This window comes from Amblyomma mixtum, chromosome 2, assembly GCF_055824585.1.
Source record: "Amblyomma mixtum isolate Tamu chromosome 2, ASM5582458v1, whole genome shotgun sequence".
Classification (NCBI taxonomy): Eukaryota; Metazoa; Arthropoda; class Arachnida; order Ixodida; family Ixodidae; genus Amblyomma; species Amblyomma mixtum.
Window position 1 is genome coordinate 11,922,629 of NC_143013.1, and position 20,483 is coordinate 11,943,111.

At 50.7% G+C, this 20,483-nt stretch overlaps 2 protein-coding genes across 3 annotated transcripts in view; both read right to left on the reverse strand.

Annotated features, from left to right (window-relative positions):
* The window catches only part of LOC149358435 (protein SSUH2 homolog), a 66,902-nt gene extending 50,474 nt beyond the window's left edge, over positions 1-16,428 (reverse strand). The window contains exons 1-2 of one of the 2 annotated variants that reach the window (XM_089570495.1): positions 16,238-16,428; positions 7,884-8,050 (exon numbers count right to left, since the gene is read on the reverse strand). In XM_089570495.1, the coding sequence (XP_089426621.1) occupies positions 7,884-8,050; positions 16,238-16,254 (184 nt within the window). In that variant the 5' untranslated portion in view covers positions 16,255-16,428. Of the gene's footprint in view, positions 1-7,883; positions 8,051-12,922; positions 13,067-16,237 lie in introns of those variants that run through there. The other variant, XM_089570496.1, reaches the window with a different exon arrangement.
* Positions 16,429-17,110: 682 nt separating this feature from the next.
* LOC149358436 (neprilysin-1-like) lies at positions 17,111-20,035 on the reverse strand. Its single transcript, XM_089568840.1, has one exon. It carries the CDS (start codon positions 20,033-20,035, stop codon positions 17,186-17,188), a length of 2,850 nt encoding a protein of 949 aa, XP_089424966.1. The 3' UTR covers positions 17,111-17,185.
* Positions 20,036-20,483: the final 448 nt, after the last annotated feature.

A 20,483-nucleotide genomic window follows, 5' to 3' on the forward strand; every position in this document is an offset into this window, starting at 1 on the left:
GTATAGCCTGGGCCATTAATACCGGTCGTAGCGACAGAGTGCAGATCCGGACTTGGGAACATTTACTACAGTTCTCTTTCCCTCGCTTCGTAGAGCGCATTAACAAAGTTATCCTTTTCCCTGCCGATACGCAGCCTCTGGAGAGACGCCATTCATTAAGAATGACCAGAACATCTTTTGATTACCGCAATTTATTCCTTGCTGCATGGTCAAGCTTTTTCTTGCAACGAAGTGTCTAGCGTTCCGTCCAGACGGAACATTTGCTGCTGCTGCAGTTCCGTCCAGACGGAATATTTACTGCAGCTATAGTTCCGTCCATACAATAGACAGTTTTAGTTTCACGTACGTATATAGAAGCTTCACGTAAGTAGAGCGCTTACGGGTCACCAGTACGCATGCGCAGAATGGGAAGTGTCTGCGTGGGTCGCACGGACGCACGTGAGCATGATTCGGATCTTTGCGTTGCGGTCTTCACGTTGCTTGCGTACGTGGCGTTGGCAAGATGGCAGCGCCCTGCCCGCCCGCTTCGCAACGACAACAGCTTCGTCGCTAATCCCTCGACGTGGTATCGTGCTGTAAACTGCTGTATTTGCCTTCAGTTGGTCCATTCTTGCTCTCGCATGAAGTTTTAGGTGAGAACCATCTTTTGTTTTCCACATAGAAAGCAGTTTCAGCAACTCCTAAGCCTGACGGAGAAGCGTTTGTGGTCGTCATAGCAACGACTGTGCCGATGGTCTCGCGAGACCACGCGAAGCTAAAACCTTGCGTGATATCGCGAGACCCTCGGCACAGTCAGCGGGAAAATCGAAACGGTGCATGTTTTGACTCCATACGCACACGTCGTCAACATGAGTGGGACACTAGCGCGCCTTCGCTTCTCGAAGAGCAATGATTTAAATATGCTGCGGGACGTAAAAGAATGTAATCCCTTTGAAGATAACATGCAACATACAGTTCGGTGGAATGAAATCGCTCAACTTTTGTCAGAATAAAGGGGGAAAGTATTTAGCGCCCGCACTGTGGCTTGGCCTGGCTCCGCTCCAAGCAGCTCGACTAAAAAAATTAGTTTTCTTTATCTGTACTAGATGGCGTGGCACGACATGCTATCGCATTTTTTAGGTTCTATGGCAGATGTACACAGTTTGCGTCCCGTACGTGTAGCTAAAACTGTACGAAGCGACACGAGCGTACGCTACGCAGACTGCTCACGTAATTCACTTGCCCGTTACCTTCATGCATTCTTCATGGAGTGAACTTCGTCAGCCCATTTGTCGGACTATGCACTCCATCATTCCATAGGTTACATCAATACTCGCCGTTGAATCCTTAGTACCCATTTCATGGCCGCATTTTATCTTCGTTTCTTTTTTTTTTTTTTTTTTTGTTTTTTTACTTCTTCCACACTGCTCTCCTTCTGTCTTTACCTCCCAAATACCCCTCCTTACGCAGAGTAGCTTGCCAGCGATTTTTAAACGCCGGCTAAATTATCTGTATTTCATTAAAGAGTCCCTTCCCTCTCTCTCTCTCTCGTGCGTGAAGGTTCTACGTACGCAAAACTGAAACTGTCTAATGTCCGTACTGTCCATACCATACAAAATGGGTGATTTCTACCCACATAAAGCATTTCTTTGCCTCTGCAGTAACCAGTTGACAAAGCTGTATCCAGATGTTCTCTCTACGCATGTATACGGCACCAAAATATCTGTCCGCGTACTGCGTTTAGTTACATCCTCGAAGGTATAACTTCCGTGCACGCATGCAGGATCGATAAAATGACACTGTTAGAAGCAGAGTGCAGGAACTCTTCGCGAAGTGATGTGAAGCCCTGTCGTTGTTTGTGCTGCAAGATGACGAAGCGCGAATAAGACGTACACGAACCGTCAACAAGCATTATGCAAACGCACCAACAAACCCAAGCCAAAACTCGTTCTATTGTCGTTTCTCACTGACTGCTTGGAAAATAAAATGATGCAGCAGAATATCCGGTCAGACATTAGGTGGAACAAGATTGCCACTTTTTTTAAATAAACATGCAAAAGTCTGCTAGCAAACTGGGTTCCCAATCCCTAACGCCAGCTTTAATTCCGTCTTGACATAACTCTTGTGGCAGATAATGCTGGACGGAACTGTATGATGTGAGATACAGTCCCGCCTAGACGGAACCCCATCGCTACATGCAGTTCCGTCTGGACGGAGCTATAGCGCAAATTGTAGTTCCGTCCGGACGGAACTCTAGCGCAAATTGTAGTTCCGTCTGGACGGAACTCTAGCCACAGCCTTTCTGCAACCCGTGACGGTAAAATCTACTTTTTTATTGTTATTTGCTGATTTACATGTCCGTGGTTTTACCGCACTACCCCCTATAGCTCAAGACTTGAGATTAGGGCCAGCAACATCTTGTAAATTTTTTATTCATACCGGCAGCGAAGAAGCACAAACACAAAGAGAAGGAACATGCAAAAACACGGACGAACGCTGCACTCAGAACTGGTTTATTGGGAAAAGTTTCGGGCATAGAAAAAGGTTCACGCGTCTGCGCACTACAGAGAGGATAAAAATCACAACAACCACGTGCCAAGGTAACACCAGAAAAACATCTTATCATATTGCCACGTAAAAGGTTGAACTCCGAAGAGTACATAAAAACCGAAGCATCACTAATACAGCCATCTGCTCTTTTCTTCATATGAAAGGCCTCCAGGAGTTCACGTGCCGTTTGAAACTTGCTTCTGCCTAGATTTCTAACACTGTCGAATCGCGGCGAACATGTCGTGCATGACTGGCAGTGCTTAACTAAGCGCACATTTTCTTTCTTCTTTAAATTCATTTGGCGCTCCCTTAGCCGCTCGTTGATACATTGCCCCGTTTAACCAATGTACGCTTTTACACATGAAAGTGACAGCTCGTATACCACCCCAGAAGCGCACTGCACATAGAGCGTGTTCTTTTTACCACACCCGCTTCTTCTTGTCTCACTCCCCGAAATAAATACTATATGGTTTAGGTTGGTTTATGGGGTTTAACGTCCCAAAGCGACTAAGGCTATGAGAGACGCCGTAGTGGAGGGAGTTGAACTCGGGTTCAGGTCTTCCTCTTTTGTGGTGGTGGAGATGGGGGTCCGTTTGGGCGCGACACGTTGCAGGAGGGAGATGAGACGTAGACGAACTTCTTTGCGGAAATGTACAAGCTGGGTTTATTTACAACTATTTACACATATACACATCGACCAGGGTGGTCGCTAGCATTCAGGACGATCGGGAGCGCCAGGCCAGAGCTCGCCCCTACGAAACCCTGTCCTGCCTGGCCGACTGAACTCGCGCTACACGTAGCGGCTCCTCGTCCTTCGGAACGTGGCCAGCGCAAAGCTAGACCCTGTCCGTCTCGCGATTCCGACTCTCCACCAAGAGTCCCTGCCCAAGTCTCTCCTTTGGCGCCAAAACGCCTCCTTAAATAAGTGTCCCCAGCATTCTGGGGACCAACTTAGTGACCAATGAGAGATGGGCTTCTTACAACCAATCAGAGACACGCCGGTACCCACGAGCTTGTTTGCTGGCGAGGGCCGCATGCCTTTGAAGAAGCCGATAGCGCTTTTGCGCTTTTCCACACACAGTGAAACACTTTGACAATACCACAAAAGCACGCAAGCACCACTTCCATCAGCTGTGGCTCCAAACACTACAGGGTGCATCTGAGCCCTCTGGCCAGAGGCAGAGTAATCACAACTCGTTACCCGAATGACCACTTCCATCAGCTGTGGCTCCAAACACTATAGGGTGCATCTGAGCCCTCTGGCCAGGGGCAGAGTAATCACAACTCGTTACCCGAATGACCACTTCCATCCGGCCTCACGACCATTCGTAATTACACTCAGCTGCCTCCCACGCAAGCTTCCCCCTCAAGTGTCCCTGAAGTTTTCTTTCGCACTGTTCGACGCCGCGGTCGAAGGGTCATTGAACTTAACCCCGACAATAGCCGGGGTCCGCGACTCGTACGCACTGTCCGCGGAACGGATCCCCTTCCGGCACCCCTCGCTGCCATTGCTGCTTTTACCTTTTGGGGCGGCAGCCCTTTGACCCCAGCGTTTCCTCTGTCTGCTTAAGAGCTATGCCGCTTAAAACATCTTAAGATAAGGATCAAGTCGGCGGCGTCCGGGGGGATACGGAGATGGCCCGCTGCCCGGCGGCCCGCAAACTCAACTCCTCCCAACCAAGATTGTTGTGGGTACACTTGCTGTACGCACAACAAATTTCATGCACTGCCATCAGCTGACGCCTCGAGGGTAAACAGTGAATAAAAGTGGCAAACCCACAGCAAAATAACACACACAGAAAAACAAATCAGGCGTACTCATGGGAGATTAAAGTTCAGCCACGGTGTCCAAAAACAAAAGTACACACGCACGCACGCACGCACACGTACGTCGGCTGTCCAGTCAGTCCACAAACACGCGCACACAGCGGATATTTCAACCCGCACACACAAGGTTGGAAACCAATCTGCACATTCCGGAATTCACCATGTCAGATCGGTGCCCAAAACAGCATAAATAAATTCTAGCCACCTACATCTCGAAACAACAAATGTTTCTCTAGAGCTTTGTCCAGAAGATTGGACCAAAATTCCGGATTATACGCCACAGCGCCAGTTGCAAAGGCTGCCGCCGCTATTCGGTTAGTAGAGCTGACTGGCTCCCCGCGGGCTACGAAGATTGCTGCTGGCCTCGCGTCTGCATTCTCCACTTCTTTCAATTTTACATTTCGTTCAGGCCTCTCATCGGCTACTTCACATGCAGTTTTGCATCGAGATTCAAGTAGCGCTAGCTCTTCGTACAACTGCCCACCGATGTACGCTTCAAAGAAAATCGTTCCTTCGAGCCTTCTTTTCTCACAATTGACTCCATCAGCTTGCTTGCGCACTTCTGGCAATGAAACACACTGTCTCTCCTTCACGCTGATACCCACAGGGACAGATGCATTATCCCAATCCTGCAGTTCCTTATCAGCTTCGAAAACCATTGCAGTGATCAAACGCGCGTTCCTTCCTTCATTGGCATCAAATGCAGCCTCATCGCTCGTTGTTAACTCACAATCTGCTGCCAAAACTTCTGCAGCTATCGGACTGGCCTCAAGCTCTACCGGCGTTTTAGGTTCGTCTCGAATTTTGAAATGTTCTTCAAAATCATCTCTCTCATTTTCATCATGTAGCCGCTCTCTTTCTGTCTGCTCTAACAGCGAGTGCGTCTCAAGTGTTACCAACTTCGCTACACCATCAGCTACATCTGCTGTCACTGCGCAAAGTGTCAGCTCAGGCTGGCTAACCGATTCATCTTTGGCAGCCAGCTGACCTTCGCCTGCAAAGAGTGTTGCCTCTATTCGCGCCTGCTCTACCTCTTCGTCGAGCATTACAGCTGCCCCAGAGTTTGCGTCAACCTGTTCTGGCCCAGTGCTGAACACCTGTTGACACACAATGCACTCATGTGCCTTCTGGGTCTGCTCTATCTCAGTTTGCTCTGACAGGCAGAGCTTCACAGGCGTGAACAACGCCCCTATGCCCTCAGCCATCTCTTCTGGCACGGCACACTCGATTGGGCCCTGCTGCCTAACCGCTATTTCGGTCCCTGAGGCGACACAGGTTTCAGAACGCTCACCTTTGGTACGCAAATCGCCGCATGCCTGGTCCTCTGCCTTATCTGATTGGATCTGTGCAAGCTTTGTTTTTTCTTGCTCAATTAGAAGCTTCAACTTCTCAATCTCCAAACGTCGCATCATGACCTCCCGATCATACCGCACGGCAGCCATCTCGATTTTCCGTGCTATCATTTATAGCACGAAACCCCTACACCGACATGGTGAATTCGGAGGAAGCAGAAAGGTCTCCTACCTCGCAGGTTGCTTTCCTCTGCCACGGTAATCTCGTCGCCCTGAGTGACGACAGCGGGCTCCTTGATGCGGATGAGTTGAGTTGAGCCCCGGCTCTCACAGCAGCTCGCTGACTTGCACCTCCAGCCTCGTTCGCTTGAAGGTGCAGATCCTGGAGCCTCTTCGTAGATGTTGGTCCAGCTTAAAATCTTCTGTACAGTGCAGTTGAAGTCGCTCACCCTCCGCAGAAAGCCGCTGCCCAATCCTGTCGGCTGCGCCAGTTGGACTCGGGTTCAGGTCTTCCTCTTTTGTGGTGGTGGAGATGGGGGTCCGTTTGGGCGCGACACGTTGCAGGAGGGAGATGAGACGTAGACGAACTTCTTTGCGGAAATGTACAAGCTGGGTTTATTTACAACTATTTACACATATACACATCGACCAGGGTGGTCGCTAGCATTCAGGACGATCGGGAGCGCCAGGCCAGAGCTCGCCCCTACGAAACCCTGTCCTGCCTGGCCGACTGAACTCGCGCTACACGTAGCGGCTCCTCGTCCTTCGGAACGTGGCCAGCGCAAAGCTAGACCCTGTCCGTCTCGCGATTCCGACTCTCCACCAAGAGTCCCTGCCCAAGTCTCTCCTTTGGCGCCAAAACGCCTCCTTAAATAAGTGTCCCCAGCATTCTGGGGACCAACTTAGTGACCAATGAGAGATGGGCTTCTTACAACCAATCAGAGACACGCCGGTACCCACGAGCTTGTTTGCTGGCGAGGGCCGCATGCCTTTGAAGAAGCCGATAGCGCTTTTGCGCTTTTCCACACACAGTGAAACACTTTGACAATACCACAAAAGCACGCAAGCACCACTTCCATCAGCTGTGGCTCCAAACACTACAGGGTGCATCTGAGCCCTCTGGCCAGAGGCAGAGTAATCACAACTCGTTACCCGAATGACCACTTCCATCAGCTGTGGCTCCAAACACTATAGGGTGCATCTGAGCCCTCTGGCCAGGGGCAGAGTAATCACAACTCGTTACCCGAATGACCACTTCCATCCGGCCTCACGACCATTCGTAATTACACTCAGCTGCCTCCCACGCAAGCTTCCCCCTCAAGTGTCCCTGAAGTTTTCTTTCGCACTGTTCGACGCCGCGGTCGAAGGGTCATTGAACTTAACCCCGACAATAGCCGGGGTCCGCGACTCGTACGCACTGTCCGCGGAACGGATCCCCTTCCGGCACCCCTCGCTGCCATTGCTGCTTTTACCTTTTGGGGCGGCAGCCCTTTGACCCCAGCGTTTCCTCTGTCTGCTTAAGAGCTATGCCGCTTAAAACATCTTAAGATAAGGATCAAGTCGGCGGCGTCCGGGGGGATACGGAGATGGCCCGCTGCCCGGCGGCCCGCAAACTCAACTGAGGGCTCCGGAAATTTCGACCACCTGGGGTTCTTTAACGTGCACTGACATCGCACAGTACACGGGCCTCTAGAATTTCTCCTCCAAAGAAATTCCAGCCGCCGCGGCCGGGATCGAACCCGCGTCTTTTGGGTCAGCAGCCGAGCACCATAACCACGCTGAGCCACCGCGGCGGCTTAAATACTATATGCATAAATAATTAAGACAACGATGTGTGTTTAACCATGTCCGAGTATTCTCTGTCCGCTATGAACCTCTAGCGACAAGCGAGCGCACAGCTGTGAACGCCCACAGCCTACAATCCAAATCAAAAAGGAACAATAGGGTTAGAGGGGTTCGTCCTATGGGGACTGACTGCGTTGTCACAACCAGTTAGTCCCTAAAAAGAGCAATCAATATTCCCTTAGAGAGTAAGTGCAAACGACATCGTCCACTATAGTCTCCCCACGGACTAGCCATTGATAGCTAGGACCAAAGGGTGAAAGTTACTCCCATTTTACTCCCTATTGGCTTAGGGCGTAGTACGTGCATGAAACGTGGCGTGCGCTCAGCGGTGGCCAGGTTAAACGGGAAGGAGGAAGAGGAAGTGTAGGTGGCGCTGTATCAGGCACTCACCGCCGTTCTGCTGCTGCCGGCAGAGGGCGGCCTTGGCCCCATCGTGTGGCTGCCGGCCGTTGGGCGAGGCGACGGGCGTCAGCGGAGGCGGTGGCGACGACGGCACCAGGTTGGGCGTCCACGGGGGGGCCGATGGTTCAAGGGGCGGCATCACGTACAGGACGCCCCTGCGTAGATCGGACACCAATCGGGGCACAACACGTTCGAAACACTCGAAGCACGCACATCGCACAGAGCACCTACAAGTTCGTTCACCTAGAACCTCACGCGCACGAAACTGCTCACCGTGCATGCATTGCCGGTGCCCGGCGCCAGCTGAACGTCGATTAGGGCGAAAAACCAAGTTCCATAAAAAAATGTCCTTAGTCAGAAGAACTGACAGCTAACAGAGGACGGAATAGGCGCCATTCTCCAACGCTATACTGTAGCACAAGCATCGTAAAACGCCTCAAGGCCTGCAGCCCGGCGAAGCCCAAACAGACAGCGTGGCTTTCAAGTGCTCCACCGCGCAAAGCAAGTAAGGCTGTACTTGTCTCACAACCGGTAGGAGGAGCACAACTTTAATCATTGCGAGGCTGACACAAAAAAGTTGCGCGACCCACCCAGGCCAGACACCTTGACGTCATAACAAAGGAAGAAGAGAATAAAAGCCCGCCTGACAAAATAGCTGCATGTTCAGGGGCTCACGAAAACAAAACAAGATGCCGTGAGCTGCCTGCGCATAGAGAGAAGACCCTGTTTTCGCTCAGCTTCCTTGAGCAACGAGGAATTCGGCCTGGATCGCCACGTTTTACTGTCGCACGTGTGTCTTTGTGCGGTGGCAAGTGTAGCGCACGAGAAACCTCCAGATGGAAGGCGACGCCATCTTGGTAGATTCGACGGAATTGTTCCGGCATTGTGCGGCGAGGACGACCATAGATCGAAGTCACCTATCATCCATTCGCCTTGCCATACACGCATCAGCACTTAAAACGGACACCGACGACAAACTGAAGTTGGTCTTCATCGATAAGGCAATGTGTTCTAATCACAAACAAGCTAGAGAAGTGCAAAAAAAAAAAAAACGAAATACAGGTGTCATTCCTATAACCGGACGATTTCGCAGTTAAAATGCATGCGTCGATATCGATTTTTAGGCAAGAATTCCACAGGTTACGCTACACTGCCGTTCACCTCAAAGCGGTAACAAAGCGTCCCTTTCGATAGGAACGTCACGAGTATCAATCGACTAGCGGGAAGTTTTTTTTAATCCAGTTTTCTCGCTGACAGACGCGTATTTTGCTGCCAGACAAATGTCAACAGAGCGAGGGAATCAACATTTTGTGAGAACAACATTGGGCTAGAGTTGTCCACAATGTCTATTTAAGACACTTAGCCCACGAACCGTGCCGAGTTTCACTCGTCTTCGGATAGATTTAATCCGGTTTTAATTTAAGCCTGGCATGCAGCTTGCCTTCCAGCATTCACAGCTTTCTCAAAGCGCACCTCTCGTTTACTCACGCAAGAGAAGAGAGAGAGAGAGAAGACTATTTCCATCATGTACAGTACACAGATGGAGGACGACGGAAAAAAAGCCGTCAATAGGCGGCTTGACGAGTCCGTCGCCCCACTTAATGAAGCGATTTAGGACCCCCGAACCACTTTACATGTCGCTAATCCTCCCGTTGCTTTCTGCCAGTTCTCTTTTCCTGAAGCCAAAAACTCTGCAAAACAGCAAACGTACAGTAAGCAACCGATATACCTGCCATCAGCCGCGCATCCCACACGACAAATTATGTCCAGCAGACATCCCACTAAGGTCCTTACGTCCAAAGCCTGGCTGAGATATCCACCGGATGTATGCTGAATGTCCCAACGCGGACGTCTCGATAGGGATGTCTGATGGACGTACGAGCATGTCCTATTGCTGGAATGATTGCTGGATTTATTTATTTATTTATTTATTTATTTATTTATTTATTTATTTATTTATTTATTTATAGGTATCGCAGAATTAGTATACAAAAATATCAAGCACTTTTCGGGCAAATAACACAGGCTCGAGGTCACGAAAAAAGTTTTGTTTGCAGCAGCATTCACCGACTGCCCCTTACCCTTTCATTTAGTTGTTTCAGACAGCGCAGTGCTCATACACATTCTCTAGGGTTAATTGCACACTAGTTCACACTTATGTAAGAACAGAGAACAAAGATTTTAAAAATTAGCTGAAACTGTCTCTACCGTAAATGTCACGGGGTGGTCACAATCTTCAGGAAAGGCACGAACACCTTCCTGGACGATTGCCCTGCTCTGGGAGTCAATTAAGCAAAGAAGCCAGCTTGAAGGAAACAAAAGAGGAGACAGGAGGAAAGTGGCAACCCAGTGTCACTCGACGTGACCACAAAGGCAAGCAAGCACATGCCAACGACCTCAACTTCTAATAAGTCGAGTCTTACAAAGAGCGCCAGCGCTGACTCCTCCGTGATGGTCTCAGCAAGTGGACGTACCCTCACGCACGCCCGGTGTGGCAAAAAAACCCCGAAAGCCTAGGCAGCAATTTCCGAATACAAGAGCCATCTTTTCGCACTAACCGTATTTTCACGTGTACTACCTGCCATTACATACAAACTGCGGCCGTAATGTGAGCTCTCACTACAGGAAAAAAATATTCCTCACCAGCACGCCTGCCCCCGAAAAATACGACTATGCACTTTCATAACAGTGCGAAGAGTGCTATGTCTGTTGTCAGAAGCTTATCTCCAGTTATGCTCAGCCTACGAGCACAATCTATCTTAGGTGTCATAGGTGTCTTGTGACATATCAAGCCTTCTTCTAATGCAACACTTTTTGAAGCTCATGAGAGCGATGTGAGCAGAGATCGACCTCCACGCCTCAGAGACCAGGCATCGGCACCACAGCATGTCTATGACGATAGGGATCTGAGACGCTCCAAGGTGTGCGGCGCGCACTGCCATGAAGCCAAACTTCTCCCAAAATCCACTTGTAACCCGCGCCCCCTGTTTTCGGCCAATTTTGTGTTTTTTCAGTTTAATTTTCGGTGCCGGTAATACAAGCTAAACTACGGTACACGCGGCGCAAAACAAGCACCCAGCAAAAAAAAAAAAAAAAAAAGATTAGAAAAAGCAGCGGGAGTGAAGACAAGGTCACATCTCGCAGACGTGGTACACGCGGCATAATGGCGCCAAATGACCGAGGCGACGGAGTCAATGACAGCGTCGCCGCTCCGTCCTCGACTAAGAACGAAAATGATAGCCTCGGGGTGGTATAGCGCATCTCGTCGTCGTTTCGCTACACAGCTGACTTCGAGGAAACGTGAACGTTCCCTTGCCGCGTCTTTTTCAACGCCGCCTGCTGAGTAATGTTGTTCGTAGCGGACATTTAGTAGGAGGAAACCGTACGCGTGTGTTCACAGATTTAATAACAAAAAGCGAAAAAAAGAAAGAGAAAAGAGCACTGACACATATTTGTGAACGGTCTCTCTCTGACAACGTTGGTCTCTCAGCTGCACCACGGCTTTGCGCTTTGCGTCAAGCGGCCGTGGCTTCACAGGATGTCCTGGCACGGTCTGACTTTCAGCTTCCGTAGGAGCTTCTCTGCCACAGCAGCAATGAGAGTAATCGGGAAACCAGCTTTCACCAACCTATTGGCCTGATTATTGAGGCTCGCATCTCGCAGGAGGGTGGCAAGTCAGAGAAAAGAAGGCCAGCGGTGCTGCCCTACCATCACAGGGTTTCCCACAATTTGAAAAATGTGGCGAAGCGGTACTCTGTGCCGGTGGTGCTTTTCGCACCGTGCAGATTGGCCTCATTATGCCCCCTTGTTATGTCCGAAGGAAAAAGTACGCAAGACTGCGTGAAGCGTCATGCCAACCCATATGTCAGGTGTCGGACAGGCGTTGTATATGAGGTTCATACTTGGTGGGAAGCTTTACCAACTAGCCATTACCAACTAGCCCAGCACCATGTTTTATTGAAGTATATGAGGTTCCCCTAACGTGTGGCAGGGCATACATCGGTCAGACGGGCCGATGTTTAAATGACCCCTTAAGGGAACACCAGCTTTCAATGAAGACAAACACAGGATCGAATTTAGCCCTACACTGTGGCACTTGCCCGGAAGCTACGAGCGACAAGCCATGCCTAGCTTTGCTAACAAAAAAAAAAAATTTAATGAAGCAGAGATTAGGTCGCACGTGGACTTGCCGAGGCGTTTCTTCGTCAGTAAGCGTGGGGATGACTGTGTAAGTGACCGTTCGATCAACCTTTATGAAAAAGAAGGAAGATATCTGAACTGCGCGTGGTCCTAGATATGACGCTTGCAGGCATATGAGATGTGTTTTCTTTAATATGATTTCAGTCGCGAGTCTGCTTTTTTTGTGTTTCCCTTCAAATCCTTGTTTTTTGTGCGCGCAGTATACTTTGAAGATATGTCTAACCGACTCGTCCAACAACGCACGCTAGAAATTGTTCAGTAGTTCGTTTTGCGGACCGTTGTACAACTTTCTGATTTGAACTGTTTGCCTATTTTCCCTGCTTGAGAACTTGGTTAATTAATATTGACTAATTATGCAATTGAGCACAATACAAAAATAGTGTGACTTGCTCCATACAACAGCCAGCAACATGCATTTGGTCTCGCCGTCTTATAGAGTGCCTCGGCAAATTTTTAAACCCTAGGCTAAAGTTAGCTGGGGCACCCTGTATATAGGCATAGACTGAACTGGCAAAGTTGCGGCTTATACCCCCTTTACGCTTGCTTATACCAAGTGAACCCAGGCGCATCCGGACCATTTCTTTCAGCGAAAACCAGCCACCTCGACTCGACCTGGTTCCTAACCGTCCTGGGAGGGTGATGTTCCGATATATCGACCGCCGGGAAACCTCCGTCGGAAAATCCCTACCCTCCGCCGCGTTGCTTTATACGGCACACGCGGAGTCGAAGAGAAAACCAGCTCGAGAAAAAGAAAAAAATCCGGCCCCGGAGAGTGCATAGTAAGTATACACATACAAAGTGGCAGCCACGTGAAGCCACGGACTCACCGCATCAGAACGCACGCAAAGGAGTCCGTGTCCCGGGCACGTGGTCGTTCGCTGTGCGGCTTCCTTCTCGTGTTGGCCGTCGTGTTTACAAACGCCGCCCGCGGCGTGACTCACACACGCTGCCTACCGCGGCGGCGGAAAGAGTTTAAAGGTTCGCCATCGGTTATATGATCATATGTTTACGTCGTCTACGTGCTCGAACCAGCGCCTGGCAGCGGCGGCGTGGGTGAACGAGTCCATGCGTGTATGTGTGTGTATGTTGCCCGGTTCTCCGACTAGGCGCGTGTGCGCATGCGCGTGTGTGGGGGAGAGAGAGAGTTTGGCGGTTCGCTTTTGATCATGCCGCCTGCATAGTTAGGAAACACAAGCCGCTCGGTCCGCACGTATATATACAGTGCACGTATATATACGGTTTAACCTCGTTATAACGAAGTTGAAGGGGTCCGGTGATTACTTCGTTATGTCCGTAGCGAATTCGTTATAGCCCGTGTTGACCGATCGCTTCCAATGGGAACTGTCATTTCTTCGTTATATCCGTTATTACGTTATAACGAGGTTATAACGTTATAACGAGGCATGCTAGCACGAAGTGCATTTTCGCTTCCACAGAATAAAAAAAACATTCTGGGAGTAAGTACAGAGCCACCACCGACGCTTCTTTGACCGCCAGGGAAGGTCGAAAGTTCTGGAAGCTTTCCTTTCTGTATTGTAACGTCAGCTGCTGCGTCATAACCTGCTATAGCTGATACATCATAAAATGACGTCTTCACGTAGAAAGGTGCCACACGATTCAGTATCGCTAGTCACACGAGCCATAAATCAACTGAACTTCTTATAACATTCGCCTGTTATATTCATTCTTCCAAACTTTTGAAGCTGAATTAAACTTGCGAATTAAACGTGTGTTTCGTATAAAACGTGACCGCCAACTTCAACTTTTCTTCAAACACGCCTCAGGCCACAAGACCGAGCGGCATAGCGGACAAAAGTACACGAAGCACACAGCAACGCTCAGTGACCGAGCGCAAAATTGAAATGTTTGTTGAATTTCATTCCAAGAGTAATTCGTTTTTTGTTGTTGTCTGGCTATTTTTGACGGCGTGAACTGAAACGGGTGAGCTGGTGGTCTCACCTATACCTGCCGTCCTCTGTTTGGACGATAGCGGAGAGCTTTTCATGACAGAAATATCAAGCAATAAGGCATAAACAGCCGATAATGGAGTTGACGATCGCGCACACACTATAGCAGCGGAATAAAAACGTTGAACAGTGCGCTAGAAAACGACATTTATCCAAATGAAATTCTAAAAGGTAACGAAACTAGTTACAGATTGACAGATGCGATTAGAAAGATATATGCTTTTTCGTCTATGCACGCCGTTGGCGTTGGCTGCTTGACGTTCCGGTTCTCATCTTTATGAAATAGAAAATTTCACAATATCGCCTCCACGTGCTCAGCTCCATGACTTGCCTTTAACCGTTGTGACCATCGGCTCCCCATATCATGCTCTAATAATTTATCTTTCTTATATCTTAGCATCAACTTTTCATCACTAATTTCTTCGTTTTTACTTTATCGCTTGTTCATTCTCTTTATTGAGCACGACGACCGACGACGAGCGAGCAGACACACGCGAGTTGGCGTTTTCAGCGTGACACTCCGACGTATATACTGATTACGAGATTATCTCCCCCCTGTGTGTATAAACAACGAGCAGCTAGGCGCGCCGTCGACAACGCACGCAAACGTTTATTCCCGACCCAAGTCCCTTCTTATAAGAACGCTGAAACAATGATGGTCCGGCTTGCGTGACGCCGGACAGCGGATTACGCAGTCAAATATTAAAGAGAAGGACGGCAGACGAAACAAAACAAAAATGAAACAAAAAAGATAGAGCAGAGGCGGGTGCCCTTGTTTAAACCGCAGGGCCAGCCCGACCAGCCCGGTCCGAGAGCTCCATTATCATCACGCAATGTAGGAAACGGGGTCACGGTCCGCTCAGCCAGCTAACCGCCCGCGCGAGCAGAGCTAGAGCACAGCAGCGCTCGCTAGCTGGTGCGCTACGTGGTACACTACACACGTCGCCTCCCTCCAAAGCGAAGCAAAACACAACATCCCAGCAGCTAGCGGCCGGGGCGCCGACACCGGCAGATTCATTATCGATCTCGTGACGTTCGAAGAGCGCGGCCCAACGGAGAAGATCGAGCTTCTTTACAGCAGCCAATCATAACCTCCCCCCGGAGCAACGTCGAGCTGCCATGGCCCGCTGCCTGAAGCAGAGCAGATGGTGGTGCATTGACTCTAGCGCGGCGGAAATACGACGCGCCCGCTGGAGCTGATTACGAGCGTACAAAGTCCTGCGTCGACAGCGTTACTCGCTTTCTATTGAACGAACCGACACACGAATCAACACGCTTTCAGTTCGTTACGTGTACAAAGATGCACTGCACCGTACGATCTATCGCAAGTAGGCGGCAGTTTTGTTGACATCGGTGAAGAAACGGCGCCGAACACAAACCAAGCGCTAAGCAAAACTTTCACAGTGTTTTTGGCGCACACAAAATGTGCCGACGAAGCCACGCTCCGGATGTTTATGACGCACGCACTGAGCGGCATGAGCACGCGCACTCGAAGGGGACAGATACCAGCCCCTAGCAAACCAGTAAAACTTGTATGAGAAGTGGCCGCTACGCGCAGCCGCTAACCGCGCGTCGGCCTACTTAACGCGAAGAAAACACGGTGCAAAAGCTGGCTGTTCATACTCGTCTCAAAAGATTGTTTCGCGCGACAGTTGGAACCTTTCCCGTCGACTGAACGCCCCGAGGATGAGAACGTACGGAACGATGCCAATAAAGATAGAAGCGCCCACTTTCTGAGCGCGGGATTTTGTACAGGAGAGCGAGACAGAACTGACGTCCCTGGAACAAATGTTTTGGGGTCAAACTCTTCGGATGGAAGCGTACTATTAAGAGACAAAGTCATAAACAGGTCGCACGGATGCTACCAAGCGCGCGCACGGGGTTGATACGCTCTCCCGCGGCTCGCGAGTGGCTTCTAATGATGTCATCGACCTAACGCGGCAGTGTCTATTAGCACGTCCGCATCCGCAGCACAACAGATCGCGACGTTGATGCCGCTACAGCTAAGCACTGTTCCTTCTAGTTGCGACGATCAGGCCATTAACTAGCGAGAAAAGATATCTCTGTTCGCAGGCCAAGCTGCCCGATGCGGCGCGCGGCTCAGCGTCGAGGAGCAAGCGTACGATCGGCGGCCCCAGTGGCCGTTCAAAAGAATGGAAGCTCTCGTTTACCCACCTGGCTACTGTGGCCATCTCCGCCTATCCGAGTGGTCCGAGGTCTTTTAAGCGAGACTTCTTGCTGACAGGCATGCTACCGACGCTTCCTCCCCCGTCGTGGAACAAACGAATAATTTTACATTTTGAAATCGCGAGGAACAATCAAAACGACGGACATCCTCGCGAGGCGAGGGAAGGAAAAAAAAGGAAGAAAAAAGAAAGAGGTCGCGCCTGACCAGTGAGGGCATCTGGCGTCGGCGCCGAGAACGATACCCGCCGTGCAGGTTTTGGTGTTGCCTTTGAGGCGCCCGCTTTGGGCGCGTTTGCTCCGCGCGGCAGAGACGTGTTCGTGAGAAAGGCGGAACGCAATGCTCGCAATTCAGCGCCAAGAAGAGAACAAAAAAAAAAAAAGAAACAAATACGGCCTTCCGAGGCTGCAATTCTGAAATTACGCAGGAACCAGGGGCGGTTCTAACAGGTAGAAGTAAATTTCTCGTCCCTTTCCGCTGGCGAAAAATGTTTTGATTAACCTTATGCACCCCCCCCCCCCTTTTTTTGTGATTAAACGTTAAAAAAAATGTACTGCGAATATAAAACCACCCCTAAAGCCCCACCATGAAGTGCTGCTTACAAAACCGCCCCTTGCATGACCACGTGCCATCGATGCCACGTGTCTTTGAAGCAGCGCATATTTGAGTATGCGCAACTATTTCGAAAGGGGGGGGGGGGGGGGGGGGGGTTCATTCCAAACGACAGCCCTGCCTGAGATGTTGGGGAGAGAGAGTGGCTCGAAGCGAAGATGATGATGGCCCTCTCTGCTCCCCACCCTCCCAGCTCTGCCCTCTTAAAAAGGGTGTATGCTTCTGCCATTGTTTTGTACGACAGTGAACCGATTACTGCCTGCACCCAGCAACAAACTTTATGAAAACAAAAGAAAAAGTCAATAGTCTGTTAGTGACCCTTCGCATCACGTCAAAAGTTTGCACTTCTGCGTTGGATTCATCGGTTCTTCCGGACTACAGTTCCATGCCTGAGCGAAAGATGGAGTATTTCTGAGCGGAATCACGACTCTCAACCTTGGCTGGGTCATGGCATCCTCGGCGAACTGTTGCCTAAGCTGCTCCGAAGATCCACTCTCGCACATGTCGGCCGTGTAAAGGACGTGGAAGAGCTGTTTGGAGTTGAGCGGAAGGTTTAACATTTCCTGCTGTACGGCGACGCCGCTTTCAACCACATATTTTGAGAACACTGACACGGCGGGCTCCATAGCAACGTTGTCCAGGAAGTCGTAGGTTGTGGTGACCACGGAACGGACTTTCTCGTCGTGCAGATTGTTGGAAATGATTCTGTACTGAGACTGCAGGCATCTCGTCGTGCGCGTCAACGTCTCCGTGGGGTTGGGCATCACTGGCAGCCCTGGATGCGGGTACGAGTTTCGGTGTAACGAAGCGACCAGAGCCGTCATGATGCGAGTCGCCACTCGTGGCGTCTGGAATAGAAGCCCCGCGTCAGTGTCCGGAACACTGAAGTTAAACAGCGCGACTGGGACATACACGGAGCGGGTCTCGTAGTCGAATTTCGGGTACGTAGCGAAGATGGACCCCTTCCACTCTGGGTAGGGTGCGAAGCTGGCGTCCGCGATGGTCAACAGCCTGCGCTCTGTGTTCTTCCTGACGAAGTCCGAGTAGACACTCAGGAGCTCTATATCGGTGCCGTTGGGCAGGGCTGGAAGTAGCGAGCTGAATGCCTGTCCACTATCCTCTCTGATCCAGGACGGGTAGAACACTTCGAATCCAACGTCTGAAAGGATGTTTCTAGCCTTTATCTTGTCAGCGGCGTCCATCCAGGTGAAGTTGCTCACTGCCAGAAGCACGGTACTCTTCAGATCGTTCAACAGCGCGGTGACCCGCTCAATGCTGAGCAACTTATCTGTGGCCTTGAAGAACGCCCGCTGGTAAACGAAGGGTATCGCGTCTTCCAACATCCTCAAGCAAGCCTTCCATCTGGGCCACTCTAACTTCTTGTGTCCGGTCAACTGGCGCATCCGTACAGATGCCAGTTCGACGAAGGCTTCGCTGAACATGAGCGGCGAGACGTGAAGGACGGCTCTAAAGCCCAAGTAATTCAGCAGATCGTGGTTTTCTGTCATGTGGATTACTGTCCTGAGTGCCTTCAGGTAACGCATGTTTTTCACAAGCAGCCTTGTCTTTTCGTTCACGCTGATTATGCCATCGAAGAGTAAGCCAAGGAACTGCGCGTAAGATGGAAGGTTGTGGACGGTGGTCATCTTGGCTTCTTCCACGTAGTTCCTCTCGCCGCGTGTACTGGTGATCTCGGCAAGCTTTTCAGAGAATGCAAGAACCTTCTCCGCCTGATTGAGGTACTTGTAAGGACTGAACATCTTCATCGTTCCTCGGACCACATGCGAATACCAGTTGGGCAAGAACACATCCTTCGTGCCAAACAAGCCGATTGCAATGTCAGGCTCGTCGATTGATATCACAAGCGCCGTATCGTTTTCGGGGTCTTTCTCAACCGACACCGCAACCAATGTTGTCAGTCCAAGGTGTCGGTAAAGAAGCACGACAGTTCTCCATAGATCGGCTCTGCTGACGCTATCGTTCTGATACGGCCAGTTTTCCAAACCAACGGCGGTCAAAAGTGACCGAAGGTGAGCGGACTGTTCTTTCTGTTTTTCTCTGTCGCTTTTGTTGTTGTTGTCATGCATACACAGATCTATAAGCGTCTGTGCATAAGCAAGTGGTGACGTGGAGTTCTCGGCGAAATCTTGCTTTTCACCTGCTTTGTACGGTTGGTCCTCTTGCTCTGGTAAGTCCAAAAGTGAAGCTTTCAGCGTGTTCTCGACCTCTTCGGCAAACAAAGAGTCTTGCGAAAATGCTCCTTTTTTCTTTGTTCTCCACGACGAGCAAACGAATTCGTAGAAGTCTCCACAAGGTGAAACAGTCCAGTTCAGGCTCGCTTTAAAGCGGTCAGTCATACTGCGACAGAACGGCGTGTGGCAGCGAGGAATCTTTGGTCTAAACTTCGCAGTCGTTTCTGTGTCCTCTGCCGGCACGGTCCACTTGGGATTCAGGTAGAACACTTTGCCATCGGGTCTTGCAGCGGCAGGTGCTTTGTCCTTTGGTGTGGTCAGCGTGGTGGTGCGAGGGCTTGGGTCCTCTTTCGGCTCGGCGGCCAACTTCCTCTTGTCTTCGCGGTTAACGGAGAAAGTGAGGTTGAGGAACGACAGGTCCCTCTCCGAGAGCTTGCCGCTCACGACGTAGAAGGAAAACAGTCCCCCCGCGACTAGCGCAAGGGCGACCGTGGTCATGAAGAAGACCATGCGACAGCATCCACCTGGTTTGGAGGGCGGGTCTCTCTTCTTGTTGGTCTCCTCTTCGGCGGAGGCAGCGGCGGCGCGGCTCAGGAGTTCAAGCAGAGCCTTGTTCAGCCTCTGCTCAGGCATGGCCTCTAAGGGCCCGTAGCGGGGGTCCATGGCGGGGTAGGCGCTCAGCAGCAAAGGCGCTGGGCCCAGGAAAGCTGGCTGCGGCGGCGGTGGCTTGAAGAAGGGCGGCAGCGTTGCTGGGTGCGGGTTGGTGCTGGCCGTCTTGGCGGAGTCGCCAGGCGTCGGCGAGTGGGCTGGTGGTTGGTCGCCAGGCGCGGTCGCGTAGTGCATGAAGTAGCCCATGGGCAGATAGGTGGTCGGGTTGGGGCCTTCGTAGCTTGGGCTCGGCCCCAGTGTAGAGAGCGATCGGCGCGAGGTTTGCGGTGGATTTGAGGAGCGTTTTTTGGGTTGCGGCGACCGCTGGAGCGACATATTCTTGCCTTGCCTCTTGGCCAGTCTTTTTCAGGAGGTGTACGCGGCCCAGGTCGCTGTCGGCGCCGCCGGGCCTGATGGTTCTGTCAAGGTTCTTCTTCTTCTGGATAAAGCGCCGCGAGCCGGCGCGCCCCTGTGCCTTTCTGCTTCCTTCTCCTTGCTATCGTGTATACCTGAACGGTGGATCGGCTTGCCAAACTTTTCAAATGAACACAAGTCAATGACGCCGTTATGGAATCAGAAAACTAAGTATCTTAAATTCATCTGTTACGAATAAATACTGTTATCAGAAACTGTAAAGTGGTTACTTAATTGATGTGTGAATCGCAAACGGGTGACTGTTAGTGCATCCTATTGTAAGTGAGCCCGCTAATTGGCATGATTCCTAATAAGTGCTCACGCAGTCTAGCCGACTGCTGCGTATTGGCATGATTATCAGTAAGCGAGC

Bases quoted from the DNA above. Each gene is read 5' to 3' on its own strand.
- LOC149358436 (XM_089568840.1), bottom strand. From the start codon at position 20,035: ATGTCGCTCCAGCGGTCGCCGCAACCCAAAAAACGCTCCTCAAATCCA.